General features: G+C 43.4%; 1 protein-coding gene across 1 annotated transcript in view; it reads right to left on the bottom strand.

Moving 5' to 3' along the window:
* The window catches only part of LOC139758413 (RYamide receptor-like), a 256,445-nt gene that overhangs the window by 96,929 nt on the left and 142,576 nt on the right, over window positions 1-16,940 (bottom strand). The window contains 1 exon segment of the mRNA XM_071679795.1: window positions 1,099-2,061. Within this exon segment, the coding sequence (XP_071535896.1) occupies window positions 1,099-1,635 (537 nt within the window). The 5' untranslated portion in view covers window positions 1,636-2,061.

Raw genomic sequence — 16,940 nt, 5'->3', positions numbered from 1 at the left:
TGATTCAATCACACACTTCTAATCTTGATACACAAATACGTAAAGGGATAAAATGGTACGAATAAGGCAACAAAGCTGAATATTACGGACATCACGAGCAATATGATGATGCAAAATATATCCAAGAAGCTGATATGCCTTCAAAAAAACACGGGGGGTAATTACGCGTATAAAACAAACGCAATACTTTCTAGATATGAAGAGAGACATGTTTTGTTATGCTGGACGACCGAAGATAAACAGGTTAGAGAGTACACAAAGGTACTTCACGGGCGAAAGCGAGAGGTTGGACCTCCGTGGTATGGCGGTTAGCGTCCCTGACCATCATACACTCACGGGCCGCTCAGGGTCGAGCGCATAGGTTCGAATCCTGGTTGTGGTAGTCGGTCCACAGTCAACCCAGCTGTTCATCTGCCCTTAGTAGTTGGTCGATGAGATGGGTACCTGGCTCAGGCTAGGGTATATATATATATATATATATATATGTTGATTATCACCCCAGTTACCTCTGCAGCCTCAGTTAAGATAAAAAAAAAAAAAAGATAACGAATACGAAGTCATTTTAGAGACTAAAAGAAATCGTATTCTACAATCTTGAAAGAAGACGCTATACATAGCAACACACTCAAGGGACGAGTGACGATATTACGACCTTCAACACATCTCAACATGGGAGAAACAGATTTCTCAAAACCTGCCAGAATATGATGACATATACCACAAAGGCATGAGAGGCAACGTGCGAGAATCCTACAAGAAAAACAGATCGTCTAGTGTACAGCCAGGAGGAATGAGATACACACGTAGAACAACTACTGAAATGTAAACTGAAACTTGATACGTAGCTGAAATCAGTCCTAGGAGAACACAGGATCAATGATCGAGTGAATTAACGTAACGGGGAAAAAAGAGACCGTACTATCAACCATGCAAAATGTGTGGTGGACGCTACGTGCTGCCCCCTTCCTCTTGGGCAAAACCTCATCCTCATTGTTAGGCAGTCTCTCCAGCGAGCGTTAGTCATCCCTCATATCAGCATCTTCGTCCCTCAACGAAAGAGTTATGCGTAAGACCTAAGTCCCACATCCATCACCTTACCTGAAAGTAGTTGACGAAGATGCAGAGCCCCTCTCCGAAGGGCCAGTACTGGAGGACGATGATGGAGGCGACGGATAAGGGCACGCAGAGCACCATGATGAGCAGGTCTCCGATGGCCAAGTTGGCGATGAAGAGGTTGGTGACAGTGCGCATGATGCGGTTCGAGGCCACTGTGTACAGGACGAGGGAGTTGCCCAAGAGCGCCAGGAGAAAGATGGACGTGTACATCAGGTAGATGGTCTGGGTGTAGGAGAAGTTGGAGGGAGTACAGATCCCCGAGTAGAACAAGACGTCCATCTCTTCCTGACTCATGTTGCAGATCTGGCAGTGAGTGAAGGGAGGGAAGGACCTGGTCTCGTTCAGACGAAGGACGTCGAGCAGATCTTCGTCGCATCGTTCGAGAATCTCCTCGATGTCTCGCGTGAGGACCTCTCTCGTCCCTCCCTCCTGGTAGGGCATCGACGTGACACCACCGGAGGGGGAAGTCACCCCACCGACGATGCCAGTGGAGGAAGTCGCGCCTCCGATAATGGCCATAGTGATGGTGGTGCCACGCGCCGTCGTCTGGCAGCGGGGGAAAACAGAGGCGTCTCCAGTCCGAGAAACACCGTTTAAACAAAGACACCTTCAGCCACGTCGCCCGTAATAGCCTTTCGTTTACCTATGTGGTACATGTTTACGTCCCCCGTCACTCGGGCGCCCGTGGGGAGGTGACATAAAATGTCAGACCGTCCAATTTCTTTCTCCTTTTTTTTTTCTCCCCTTTCTTTCTTTTTAGGGAGAGAAGGAATGAGATAAGGAGGTTGATGAGGTGAAAGAGTGCGAGGTAATTTCCTCACGTGTCAATAAACTCCTTCCCAGTGCGACTCACTTAATAACCTTCTGTTATCACAACAACATTCACTTGTTCTCTTACTGTCGTCATCGGTGTTCGTCTGAGGCGCTGCATTCACGAGCCATCGTCTGAAAAGCAAAATGATCGAGTCTTTAGTGTCGCGTTCCTCACAAGCGATAAAGAAATGGAAGCTTATTTTCAATGTTTTTTTTGATGATTTCTTTTATCAACAAGAGGTAGGTTATGGCTTACACACACACACACACACACACGAGACATGAGTCTTGGCCACCCACTCCAATGTATCCACTTCCCATGGACTCAACTCCCACATACTCAGCGCCCATGTACTACCCATCCTCTCGCCACCAAGAAAAGTGAGTGTGGTGGGAAAATTTTATCTGTTGCTTATACCAAACACAGGGTTGACCTCTTCGGTGAGGTGAGATGTATGTGTGTGTGTGTGTGTGTGTGTGTGTGTGTGCGTGCGCGCGCGGGTATGTGTGTGTGTGGGGGGGGGGGATAGACTGGTTACTGCCACGGTCATGGGGTAGTGCTTTGATGAACTGCTTTCAAAGGTTCAATAAAAGGTCTCACATAAAACAGAATGGAAACTGGAGGCGAAAGCTGATGGGAGAGAGAGAGAGAGAGAGAGAGAGAGAGAGAGAGGGGGGAGACTGATTTGTCTGGTTAACTGGGGCTTTAGATCTCTCAATGGCCCATGTCAATTAAGGCGTCAACATCCAATCACAACCACCCAAGGGAAACATTGGAATCACCTTCTGCACATGTTCACAATCATGCCACACACACACACACACACACACACACACACACACACACACACACACACTGTTAAAAAAGTGACCTTTCATTAAAAGAGAAAAAACATATACACAATAATTTGGTAATCTGGTTATTGTTTGAAGAGTAAAAGATTTTAAGCAGGTGAGAAAAATGGATCAGATAATATCATAGCGTTTGGGTAGATAATGAATATGGTGCCATAGTTGGAAAGCTAAATATGTGAAGGCCAGAGACGGCGGGAGAAGCTTTGCTATTCATAATATCACATATCTATACATCCAATTTCATAAGCTCAGCAAGTAAAAGATTTTTTTTCATACTTAATCGCAGTTTCCCGCGTTAGCGAGGTGGCGCCAGGAACAGACGAAGAAAGACCGCATCCAGTCGCATCTCTTCACGTTCATCATAGCTCCTTATCCACATCCAGGCCCCACAGACCTTTCCATGGCTCACCCCGGACGCTTAACATGCCCTGGTTCAGTCCACTGACAACATGTCAACTACTGTATCATTTCGTTCCAGTTCACGTTATCTCCTGCATGCCTTTCACCCTCCTGCATGTTCAGGCCCCGGTCACTTAAAAACTTTTTCACTCCATCCTTCCACCTCCAATTCGGTTTCCCTGTTTTCCTTTATTCCCCACTTCTGACACATTTATCCTCTTGATCAACTTTTCCACACTCATTTACTCCATGTGTCCAAACCATATCAGTACACACTCTTCTGTTCTTTCAACCACACTCTTTTTATTGCCACACATCTCTCTTACTCGATCAAACCACCTCACACCACATATTGTCCTCAAACATTTCATTTCCAACAAATCCACTCTCTCCCGCACAACCCTGTCTATAGCACATGCCTCGCAACCATATACTAATGTTGCAACTACTGTAACTTCAAATACAACCCATTTTTGCTCTGCCAGATAAAGATATCTCCCCACATTCTTCACTATTCCCAGACCCGTCAACCCTTCGTCCATCCTATGACTCACTTCTCCGCCCATGGAACCATTCACTACCATGTCCATTCCCAGGTATCTAGAAGACTTCACTTCCTCTAATCTTTTTCCATTCAAACTCATACCCCGAGTAACCTGTCTCTCAATTCTGCTAAACCTGATAACACTTGCTTTATTTACATTGTCTCTTAACTTCTTCCTTTCGCATGCCCTACAGAACGCAGTAACCAATTTCCGCGGTGTAACACTCAAATCAGCCAGCAGTCTTTCATCATCAGCAAACAACAAATGACACACTCCCCAGGCCTTCTCATCCCCAGCTGACTGCATAATCGCCCCTCTCTCCAAGACTCTGGCTTTTACCTCCCTAACCACCACATCCATAAACAAATTAGACAACCATTATGACATAACACACTCCTGCCGTAAACAGCCCATCACTGGGAGCCAATCACTCTCCTCTCTTCCTATTCGTACACATGCCTTACATCCCTGATAAAAAAACTTTTTACTGCTTCTAGCAGCTTACTTCCCACACCATGTACTCTTAAGATCTTCCACAAAGCATTTCTATCCATCCTATCATATGCTTTCTCCAGGTCCATAGACGCAAATGCAAATCCATCCGTTTCCCTTAGTATTTCTCAAACGCAGTCTTCATTGCAAACATCTGATCCACACATCCTCTTCCACCTCTCAAACTGCTTTTGTCCAATCTGATGCTTTGTACATTACTTCACCTTCTCAATCAATACCCTCACATACAAATTTCCATGTACACTCAACAATGTTATACCCCAGTACTTCGAATACTCATATTTATCCCCTTTGCCTTTACAATATGACACTATAATGCATTCCACCAATTCTCAGGCACCTCACCATGAACCATACATACACTGAAAATCCTAATGAACCAAATCAACAGCACAGTCACCTCCCTTTCTTGATAAGTTCAATTGCAATGCCATCAGTCCCAGCCGCGTTGCCGCATTTCATCTTCCGCAAGGCTTTTACTACCTCTTCTCTCTTAACTAAACCACTCTCTATGATTCTCTGTGCATACCACCCCGACCCAAACACCCTACATCTTCCACTCTATCATCAAATACATTCAAAAGTCCTTCATAACACTCACTCCATCTCCTTCTGCTTTCATCTTTACTATTTCTATTCTTAACATCTTCACCGATGTTCCGATTTGTTCTCTCGTTTTTCGCACATTATTAGCTTCGTTACAAAACATCATATTCTCCCTATATCTTACTGCTACTCTCTCATCCCAACTTTCATTTGCCCCTCTTTTCAACACTTGCACCTTCCTCCTGACCTCAGGCCACTTTCTATCGTACTTTCCCTCAGTCATTTGCATTCCTTCCTTGTAAGTACCGCCCAAACGCATCCCTGTTCTCTTTCACCAACAACCTTACGTCTTCGTCCCACCACTCACTACCTTTCTAATCTGCCCTTTTCCCACCTTTCTCATGCCACATGCATCTCTTGCACAGACCATCACTGATTCCATAGACACATCCCATTCCTCACCCCACTCCCCTCACTTCATTTATTCTCACCTTTTGCTATTCTACTTTCAGTCTCTCCTGATACTTCCTCACACAAGTCTCTCTTCCTAAGCTCACTTACTCTCACCACTCTCTTCTCACCGATATTGTTTTCACCTTCCCCAAAATCTCTACAAATCCTCACCTTCGCCTCTACAAGAAGGTGATCAGACATTCCACCAGCTGCCCCTCTCACCACATTTACATCCAATAATATCTCTTTTACAAGCCTAGAAATCAATGTGTAATCCAATGGTGCCTTAGACCCATCTCTCCTACTCACATACGTATACTTGTGTATATCCCTCTTTTTAACCCAGGTATTTCCAATCACCACTTATCCTTCAGGACATAACTCTACGAGCTGTTGACCATTTCCATTCATGATACTGAATACCCTATGCCTCCCAGTGATACCCTCACCTGCCATATTGCTCACCTTCACATTTCTATCATCCATCACAAATACCACCTCGTTCTCGTGCACCAAAATTTGACACTCACTCAGTTGCTCCCGAAACACTTGCCTCTTATGATCTCTTTTCTTCTCACGATCAGATGCTACGTCAGCGCCAATAAGCGTTCGAATCTTCACTAAAACTGAAGAGGTTTTTCTGTGTAAATATTGATCATTTTCTTTAGATTCATAAGAATGACGGTAAGTTTTATACGATCCTTTGAAATTATCTGATGGTCAACACTTTTGATTTTATAAGATAAAATGACAATAATAATATTACATACAATAGAATAATATCATCAAGAAGAATTAGATTTACTCTTAGTATTTACATAAAACGAGAGAGAAGCAGATCTTAGGCATCATGGAAAAAGAAAATGTATGGACACGCAATGTAGAACACGTAACGGAATAAATTGCCATCTTCTTGATGCACTTTATCCTCAACTTCTCCCACATCATCACCTGTAATAAAGGCTCCTCCCTGAGGCCATGCGACGCAGAAAGCATTACGGAATGAAATCTCCACAAAAGCTGTTTTATATTTAGAATAGCTCCCCCTGAGGGAGTTCTAAAGGCTTCGCCGTGAGGCTGGAGGGGTTGGGAGAGGGGGGACTTCCTTATTGTCAATTGAACAGAAAACGAGCCATCATTAGGCACGCACCAGTGGGGTATTTCAGAAGTTGATGATGCTCTTAATGTTCGCTGGTGAGAGAACATCCCGCATCTCGGTTGGCGCTCAACCTGCATGTGTATTACATGTAGTAACAGCAGGAGCAACAGTAGCAGTTGTAGTAGTAGTATCAGTAGAAGTAGCAGTAATAGTAGTATCAGTAATAGTAGTAGTAGTAATAGTAGTAGTAGTAGTAGTAGTAGTAGTAGTAGTAGTAGTTTAAGCATTGCTTCTACAGCACTCACCATCTTCGTCATCATCATCACCATTCATTAACCACGATCATCATCATCATACATTAACCACGATCATCATCATCACCATCACATACACTCTCAAAATCCCGACCGTCTCCTTAACTCACTCATGTTACCACTCTTATCACCACGTCTCCATCTACGTTACTCCTTTGAAGAAAGAAAAAATAGAAAAAAGGAGATAAAGAGAGACAAGAACAGACCACCTTGACTCTCTAGGCAGGTATGTTGTGGTAGGGAGATGATGTACACATTAGCTCTACCTGGAATTGTCTTTGGTCGCTTCTCTCCTGTGTCACAAGGAGGTTAGTATCGATGCCCACACGAGCAAAATAGAATATTAAGGCAAGTGAGAAGGTGGCGTTGTAAAAGGAACGGCAAATGAGGTTTTCCTCTGTGGCATCAAGCACCTCGGTCTGTTTTCTTAGAATTTTGTAAAATGGAATTTTTGTTTGCCATCCGTTTTCCTTGGGAATCATAGTGTTAGAGAAAATGGGTGAGGGTGATTAGTTTTGGTATTCTGATATGATATAGGGGATCAGGCATCTACCAGAGGAGAATTTATATAACTAAACATCCAACACTGTAGTGAGAGCGATGTTTCTGTGTGTATGTGTGTGTGTGTGTGTGTGTGTATGTGTGTGTATGTGTGTGTGTGTATGTATGTGTGTGTGTGTGTGTGTGTGTGTGTGTGTATGTGTGTGTGTGTATGTATGTGTGTGTGTGTGTGTGTGTGTGTGTGTGTGTGTATGTGTGTGTGTGTATGTATGTGTGTGTGTGTGTGTGTGTGTGTGTGTGTGTGTATGTATGTGTGTGTGTGTGTGTGTGTGTGTGTGTGTGTGTGTGTGTGTGTATGTGTGTGTGTGTGTGTGTGTGTGTATGTATGTGTGTGTGTGTGTGTGTGTGTGTGTGTGTGTGTGTGTGTGTGTGTGTGTGTGTATGTGTGTGTGTGTGTGTGTGTGTGTGTGTGTGTGTATGTATGTGTGTGTGTGTGTGTGTGTGTGTGTGTGTGTGATTACAGTTTGTGTATTACGGGGAGAAAGTGTTACACTCGTGCTGCCCCGTCTCTTAATCTTATGCTTATATATATATATATATATATATATATATATATATATATATATATATATATATATATATATATATATATATATATATATATATATATATATGTATGTATTATACTTCGTTTGTCGCTGTCTCCCTCGTTAGCGAGGTAGCGCAAGGAGACAGACGAAAGAATGGCCCAACCCACCCACATACACATGTATATACATACACGTCCACACACGCAAATACACATACCTATACATCTCAATGTACACATATACACACACAGACATATACATATAAACACATGTACATAATTCATACTGTCTGCCTTTATTTATTTCCATCGCCACCTCGACACACATGGAATAACAACCCCCTCCCCCCTCATGTGTGCGAGGTAGCGCTAGGAAAAGACAACAAAGGCCCCATTCGTTCACACTCAGTCTCTAGCTGTCATGTAATAATGCACCGAAACCACAGCTCCCTTTCCACATCCAGGCCCCACAAAACTTTTCATGGTTTACCCCAGACGCTTCACATGCCCTGGTTCAAACCATGGACAGCACGTCGACCCCGGTATACCACATCGTTCCAATTCACTCTATTCCCTGCACGCCTTTCACCCTCCTGCATGTTCAGGCCCCGATCACTCAAAATCTTTTTCACTCCATCTTTCCACCTCCATATCTATATATATATATATATATATATATATATATATATATATATATATATATATATATATATATATATATATATATATACTCTTTGTTATTCATTCAAATAGACCGCATCTCAAACTTTTTCTTGCTAAAATTCGCGATAGTAAATCTCAGTATCATAAGAAAGACCTGTTAAAGATAATCAAGTTACAGATGTTATAAGGAAATCTAAAAAGTTATTCTCAGAACAGTTTAAGATATTTCTTTTAACGTCTGTTCTACAACTTGACTGATGAAAGTTTGATGGGTGATCCCTTACATTCAGTTGTGACTTACTGGGTTAAAGCTGTAGCTTAAACAAAGCCAATAAAGTTATGTTTTTTTACGTTGGAGGCTACAGTCACGAATAAAATTCCACATCAAAGCCAGGCCTTAATTGAAATATAGAGAGGATTACTAAAGAGGGAAAAAGTTAAGGGAATGAATTTATGACTTGTGGTGGAAGTGGAAGGCCTGTCTTGTAAACTGTGCCCAGTCATAGCTATGAGGAAAGAGAGACGGAAGAGAGTTCCAAAACTTCGAGGTGTAAGTAAAGAAAGAGTTATCACAACGGCCCACCCTTGAGCTGCAGACAGCCACACAGTAATCATGTGACGCTGCAGCTTGCCAAATATTGCATGTTCTACCTAGTGGTGGGGGGCACACAAGCAGCCAGCTCCCGGGAGCAAAGTCTGAAATAATACCTATAGAAGAGAGAAAGTGAACCAATATTTCGGAGGGTCAAGTTTTCAAGTGAGCCTGCGAGAGTTTATAAGTCGGATCGCTTTCGACTCAACTCTGTCAAGTAACGATGAAGAGCCAGAACACCTCAGATATGAGAGCAGCGCTTAATAGAAGAACGGATCATTCCGTCTTTGAAGCGGCCGGAAAGGAAGCTAGATAATAGAGAGCAAAGTGAGGGAGGGAGGCTAAAAGAAGGAAGCTTAGAGATGAGACCCCAATGCCACACCCTACCAAAAGCCTTACATATGTCAAGGGCAACTACACACGACTCACCAGAATCTCTCAGGAATGATGGCAAGGTATTAGTAAAATAGGAAAGAATATCACCAGTGAATCTCGCCTTAAAGGAGCCATACTGGTGATCGGAGAGAAGACAGTGTGATCCAAGATACCTGAGGATGTGGGAGCTGAGGAGGGATTCAAAGACTTTGGAAATGGTAGATGTCAAAGCAACAGGACGATAGTTCAATGGGCTTGAACGGCCACCCGTCTTAGGGATGGAACGTACCAATGCGTGTATCTAAGAGAAAGTAAAGTTCTTGTTCTTAAAGAGAATGGAACAGACGAGCAAGCACAGGCGCAACTTCACACTCTCAGTACACGGAGATGGATCCCATATATATATATATATATATATATATATATGACAATCGCATGTTTACCAAATGGCGTCCTAGCCTCGTCTCTTCGGTGTATATCAACTGACTGTTATATATCTCTCTTGTGTCTCCCCTGATGATGTGATTATTACACGAAAGTGCACTTGGGAACTTATCGTGTTTCATTTTCCCCGTGGACTCATAGGAACATATATATATATATATATATATATATATATATATATATATATATATATATATATATATATATATATATATATATATCTGAGAGAGAGAGAGAGAGAGAGAGAGAGAGAGAGAGAGAGAGAGAGAGAGAGAGAGAGGAGAGAGAGAGAGAGAGAATATTCCAAAGAATATTGAACCTAACTTAATCGTCGGCTTTTGACAGAACAAGTTCTAACACAGGACGTTTCAAACCCCATAAACAACGCATTTTCTGTTCTTAATTTTATGACAGCAGATGAAAAAGTTTACCCTCGCTGCGTTTTTGTTTTGATTGATTACGTTACAAAGGGGCAAGGGGGGGGGACCTCAGGCACTGCTGGGGGCCGAGAGGGCTCTGTGATAAGCCCTCCAGCCTGGGATATATATATATATATATATATATATATATATATATATATATATATATATATATATATATATATATATATATATATATATATATGAATCCATCTTCCAAGGACCTTTCCTATAGTGCCACTGTGATACCCAAGAACCCTTTTCCAAGGCCTCCTGCAGCCTAAGATTGCGCCACATACAGCAGCAGGTTCAGGTTTAAACTTCACAATGATCCCAAGATGAATATTTGTATTCGTGATGCTAACATAAAATTATTCAAAACTTAACATTCACGATACTCCATCTTTTCTTTGAATGTACAAGTTCAGTTTCATATCTCCGTTCATTGGAACTTTCATTCGTCTTCAAGGAAAAAAGAAACTTAAGTTTCCAGGAATAGATGTTCCTATATCCCTTTCTTCCTCATTGTTTTGACTCATTTCTCAGTAGGATGGAAGTCGCCTTCAGCATATGTTTGTAGTGGTGTTTGAAACTCTTTGCCTCACACTGGTCGTGTTTATTCCCAGACTGAAACTGAGTTTCGAGGAAGAGATACGGTAAGACTTGAAACGTTTGTTGTTAATGGTGTGTATCACTGGTGCACAACACAGGTGTGTATCACAGGTGCACAACACAGGTGTGTATCACAGGTGTACAACACAGGTGTATATCACTGTTGCACAACACAGGTGTGTATCACTGGTGTACAACACAGGTGTGTATCACTGGTGCACAACACAGGTGTGTATCACTGGTGCACAATACAGGTGTGTATCACTGGTGCACAATACAGGTGTGTATCACTGGTGTACAATACAGGTGTGTATCACTGGTGCACAACACAGGTGTGTATCACTGGTGCACAACACAGGTGTGTATCACTGGTGCACAACACAGGTGTGTATCACTGGTGTACAACACAGGTGTGTATCACTGGTGCACAACACAGGTGTGTATCACTGGTGCACAACACAGGTGTGTATCACAGGTGCACAACACAGGTGTGTATCACAGGTGCACAACACAGGTGTGTATCACAGGTGCACAACACAGGTGTATATCACTGGTGTACAACACAGGTGTATATCACTGGTGCACAACACAGGTGTGTATCACTGGTGCACAACACAGGTGTGTATCACTGGTGCACAACACAGGTGTATATCACTGGTGCACAACACAGGTGTGTATCACTGGTGCACAACACAGGTGTGTATCACAGGTGCACAACACAGGTGTGTATCACAGGTGCACAACACAGGTGTATATCACTGGTGCACAACACAGGTGTGTATCACTGGTGCACAACACAGGTGTGTATCACTGGTGCACAACACAGGTGTGTATCACTGGTGCACAACACAGGTGTGTATCACAGGTGCACAACACAGGTGTGTATCACTGGTGCACAACGCAGGTGTGTATCACTGGTGTACAACACAGGTGTGTATCACTGGTGCACAACACAGTTGTGTATCACTGGTGCACAACACAGGTGTGTATCACAGGTGCACAACACAGGTGTGTATCACTGGTGCACAACGCAGGTGTGTATCACTGGTGTACAACACAGGTGTGTATCACAGGTGCACATGATAATCGTATTGCTTCTCTCTATGTACTTAACATAAATCAAGATTGGGAGTGTGATTGGTTGACGTGAGAAATAGGATTTGGTAATCATAGCTATGATTAGGGATACGATTAGGTGACAATGATTAAGATTTAAGGGTGTGATTGGGTGATTAGGGATGCGATTAGGTGACAATGATTAAGATTTAAGGGTGTGATTGGGTGATTAGGGATACGATTAAGTGACAATGATTAAGATTTAAGGGTGTGATTGGGTGATTAGGGATACGATTAAGTGACAATGATTAAGATTTAAGGGTGTGATTGGGTGATTAGGGATACGATTAGGTGACAATGATTAAGATTTAAGGGTGTGATTGGGTGATTAGGGATACGATTAGGTGACAATGATTAAGATTTAAGGGTGTGATTGGGTGATTAGGGATACGATTAGGTGACAATGATTAAGATTTAAGGGTGTGATTGGGTGATTAGGGATACGATTAGGTGACAATGATTAAGATTTAAGGGTGTGATTGGGTGATGAAAGGAATGTGACTCAGTGCGAATAGCTAGGCCTTGATGCGACTGGGTAACAACGATTGAGATGAGGAGTGTGATCGACTGATTCGAATTTCAGTTCCTCTCTCTCTCTCTCTCTCTCTCTCTCTCTCTCTCTCTCTCTCTCTCTCTCTCTCTCTCTCTCTCTCTCTCTCTCTCTCTCTCTTTCTCAGGCGATCTTGAATTCACATCGAGGGACGAAGTGAGCGTCTGTGTTCACCATGTCTCTCTCTCTCTCTCTCTCTCTCTCTCTCTCTCTCTCTCTCTCTCTCTCTCTCTCTCTCTCTCTCTCTCTCTCTCTCTCTCTCTCTCTCTCAGGCGATCTTGAATGCACATCGAGGGACGAAGTGAGCGTCTGTGTTCACCATGTCTCTCTCTCTCTCTCTCTCTCTCTCTCTCTCTCTCTCTCTCTCTCTCTCTCTCTCTCTCTCTCTCTCTCTCTCTCGTGTCCCACTCGCGGAAGGTCCCACCTCACAACAACAGAACAGTAGGTCCTTGATGATCCAAGGCCAGAGCTACAGGCGGGGGTAAAAGAAATTCCCTTTGTGGACTGCAAGTATGAAAGACTTCAGCTTGTTAGATGAGATAGACAAGTCCCGACTCTGGAATACGAGAGGTTCGCCAACTGCAGTGGAAGCCTTTTGGTCAAAGCTGCCAACTTCAGTTCTCTCCCTTGGCTAAAACCTGAAGTTGAGCTAAACTTGGAGTTAAATGGCTTGTGGTTTGGGACACTTGTGTGCCATGTTGTTGCGACCAATATATATATATATATATATATATATATATATATATATATATATATATATATATATATATATGTTGGAAAGGATCACAATTTTGCGCATTATCAAGATATTCCTATGAGTCCACTGGGAAAATGAAACACGAAAAGTTCCCAAGTGCACTTTCGTGTAATAATCACATCATCAGGGGAGACACAGAGAGAAATATAACAGTCAGTTGATATACATCGAAGAGACGAAGCTAGGACGCCATTTGGTAAACATGTGATTGTCCAAAACACACATGTTTATCAAATGGCGTCCTAGCTTCGTCTCTTCGATGCATATCAACTGACTGTTATATTTCTCTCTGTGTCTCCCCTGATGATGTGATTATTACACGAAAGTGCACTTGGGAACTTTTCATGTTTCATTTTCCCCGTGGACTCATAGGAATATATATATATATATATATATATATATATATATATAGATATATATATATATATATATATATATATATATATATATATATATATATATATATATATATATATATATATGACTCAAGGGTCGTACTGTTGTACTCAGGGGTCGTACTGACGTGCTCGAGGGTCGTACCGTCGTGCTCGAGAGTCTACTGTTGTTCTCAAGGGTCGTAACTACGTGCTCAACGGTCGTACCACCGTATTGAAAAGTCGTACCCCAATACCCAACGATCTTACAACAGTACTCAAGGGTCATACCGTCGTACTCATGGGTCATACCATCGTACTCAAGGGTCATACAGTTGTAGGTGCGGGCCCTATGTTCTAGGGCTGGTGGTGAGGGACCTAAGCACTGGGCCTAGTGGGGTTGTGTGAGGCGCTTGTTAAACCCACCCGGCCTCCATGAGAGCGAAACACCTGGTGTTCAAGGAGGTAGCGAGGTCTGGGTCTGCGAAGGGTCGGTATTCCCAAAGAGACTTAGAGATGTCGCAAGCCTATTCTGACACACCTCTCTCTCTCTCTCTCTCTCTCTCTCTCTCTCTCTCTCTCTCTCTCTCTCTCTCTCTCTCTCTCTCTCTCTCTCTCTCTCTCTCTAAGCTGATGGAGTGAGGTTAAGTACGTAAGAGCAGCTCCCCCTCGCCCCTCCTTCGCCCCTGGAAACAGGTCCGCTTCTCTAGGATTGCAACATCAGCGGTTGATCTGTCATGGCCACACTACGAGTCTGGATGTGTGTCTCGCGAAGTCATCCCCACATGTACGGTCGCAGGCTGGGCCAATCATACTCATTTCTCTGGTGATGATGAGGTCAGGGAAGGTCACTCACGGTGACCTGCCACCAAGTCAGGATGTCCTTGGTTTGTACCAGCTTGGTGGAGGAACATATGGGTCGCTGGAAGATGAGAGGCGTTTTGGAGTCAGTAAGTTGGGAGAAGACTGACTGACCAGAGCAAAGGTTAAACCTTCTTGTGGTGGCTCATCATGGTCTGGGTCACCCAGCACATCTCCATGGTCTGGGTCACCCAACACATCACCATGGTCTGGGTCACCCAACATATCTCCATGGTCTGGGTCACCCAACATATCTCCATGGTCTGGGTCACCCAACATATCTCCATGGTCTGGGTGGTCTGGGTCACCCAACACATCTCCATGGTCTGGGTCACCCAACACATCACCATGGTCTGGGTCACCTAACACATCTCCATGGTCTGGGTCACCCAACATATCACCATGGTCTGGGTCACCCAACACATCACCATGGTCTGGGTCACCCAACACATCTCCATGGTCTGGGTCACCCAACACATCACCATGGTCTGGATCACCCAACATATCACCATGGTCTGGGTCACCCAACACATCACCATGGTCTGGATCACCCAACACATCACCATGGTCTGGGTCACCCAACACATCTCCATGGTCTGGGTCACCCAACACATCACCATGGTCTGGGTCACCCAACATATCTCCATGGGCTGGGTCACCCAACACATCACCATGGTCTGGATCACACAACACATCTCCATGGGCTGGGTCACCCAACACATCACCATGGTCTGGGTCACCCAACACATCTCCATGGTCTGGGTCACCCATCACATCACCATTCGATTATACTTAGTCGCTGTCTCCAGCGTCAGCGAGGTAGCGTAAGGAAACAGACGTAAGAATGGCCCAACCCACCCACATACACATGTATATACATACACGCCCACACACGCATATATACATACCAATGAATTTCAACGTATACATACTTATACATACAAAGACTTACATATACATACATGTACATATTCATACTTGCTGCCTTCATCCATTTCCGTCGCCACACCACCATACATGAATTGACACCCCCTCCCCCCGCATGCGCGCGAGGTAGCGCTACGAAAAGACAACAACGGCCACATTCCTTCACACTCAGTCTCTAGCTGTCGTGTGTAATGCACCGAAACCACAGCTCCCTTTCCACATACAGGCCGCACAAAACTTTCCATGGTTTACCCCAGACGCTTCACATGCTCTGGTTTAATCCATTGACAGCACGTCGACCCACGGTATACCACATCGTTCCAATTCACTCTATTCCTTACACGCCTTTCACCCTCCTACATGTTTTTCATTCCACCCTTCCACCTCCAATTTGACCTCCCAATTCTCCTCGTTCCCTCCACCCCTGACACATATATGCTCTTTGTCAATCTTTCCTCACTCATTCTCTCCATGTGGCCAAACCATTTCAACACACCCTCTTCTGCTCTCTCAACCGCACTCTTTTTATTACCACACATATCTTTTACCCTTTCATTACTTACTCGATCAAACCGCCTCACACCACATATTGTCCTCAAACATCTCATTTCCAACGCATCCACCCTCCTCCACACAACTCTATCCATAGCCCACGCCTCGCAACAATATAACACTGTTGGAACCACTACTCCTTCAAACATACCCATTTTTGCTTTCTGAGATAATGTTCTCGACTACCATACATTCTTCAACGCTCCCAGAACCTTCGCCCCCTCCCCCACCCTCTGACTCACTTCCTCTTCCATGGTTCCATCCGCTGCCAAATCCACTCCCAGATATCTAAAATACTTTACTTCCTCCAGTTTTTCTCCATTCAAACTTACCTCCCAATTAACTTGTCCCTCAGCCCTACTGTACCTAATAACCTTGCTCTTATTCACATTTATTCTCACTATACTCTCATTATACAGCCTAGATGTATATCTCTTCATACACTGTTTGTGGGACATTTTCTAAAGCCGTGTATTCTTCCTCAGTGTATAGTTGGCGTCGCTAGGAGCTGCCTATGTTTCTTTTGATAGCATTAAGGAATACATCAGACGAGGATCCAAGCGGCTTATTCTTGTTATTCAAAGCTCGAATTCTAACTCTCTCTCTCTCTCTCTCTCTCTCTCTCTCTCTCTCTCTCTCTCTCTCTCTCTCTCTCTCTCTCTCTCTCTCTCTCTCTCTAAATATATATATATATATATATATATATATATATATATATATATATATATATATATATATATATATATATATATATATATATATATATATTCATGTATCGTACTTGATCGCCGCTTCCCGCGTCAGCAAAGTAGCGTCAGAAAACAGAAGAAAGACCCATCCACTCATATACACACATATATACATACACACCCATACACGTACAAATACATACTTATACATGTACATATCAACCTATACACATATGCATACATATACATACACAAAGACATATACA

The sequence above is a fragment of the Panulirus ornatus genome, chromosome 30 (assembly GCF_036320965.1).
Source record: "Panulirus ornatus isolate Po-2019 chromosome 30, ASM3632096v1, whole genome shotgun sequence".
NCBI classification, from domain to species: Eukaryota; Metazoa; Arthropoda; class Malacostraca; order Decapoda; family Palinuridae; genus Panulirus; species Panulirus ornatus.
Note: the sequence above shows the minus strand (reverse complement) of the source record. Positions and strands in the feature narration are given on the sequence as shown.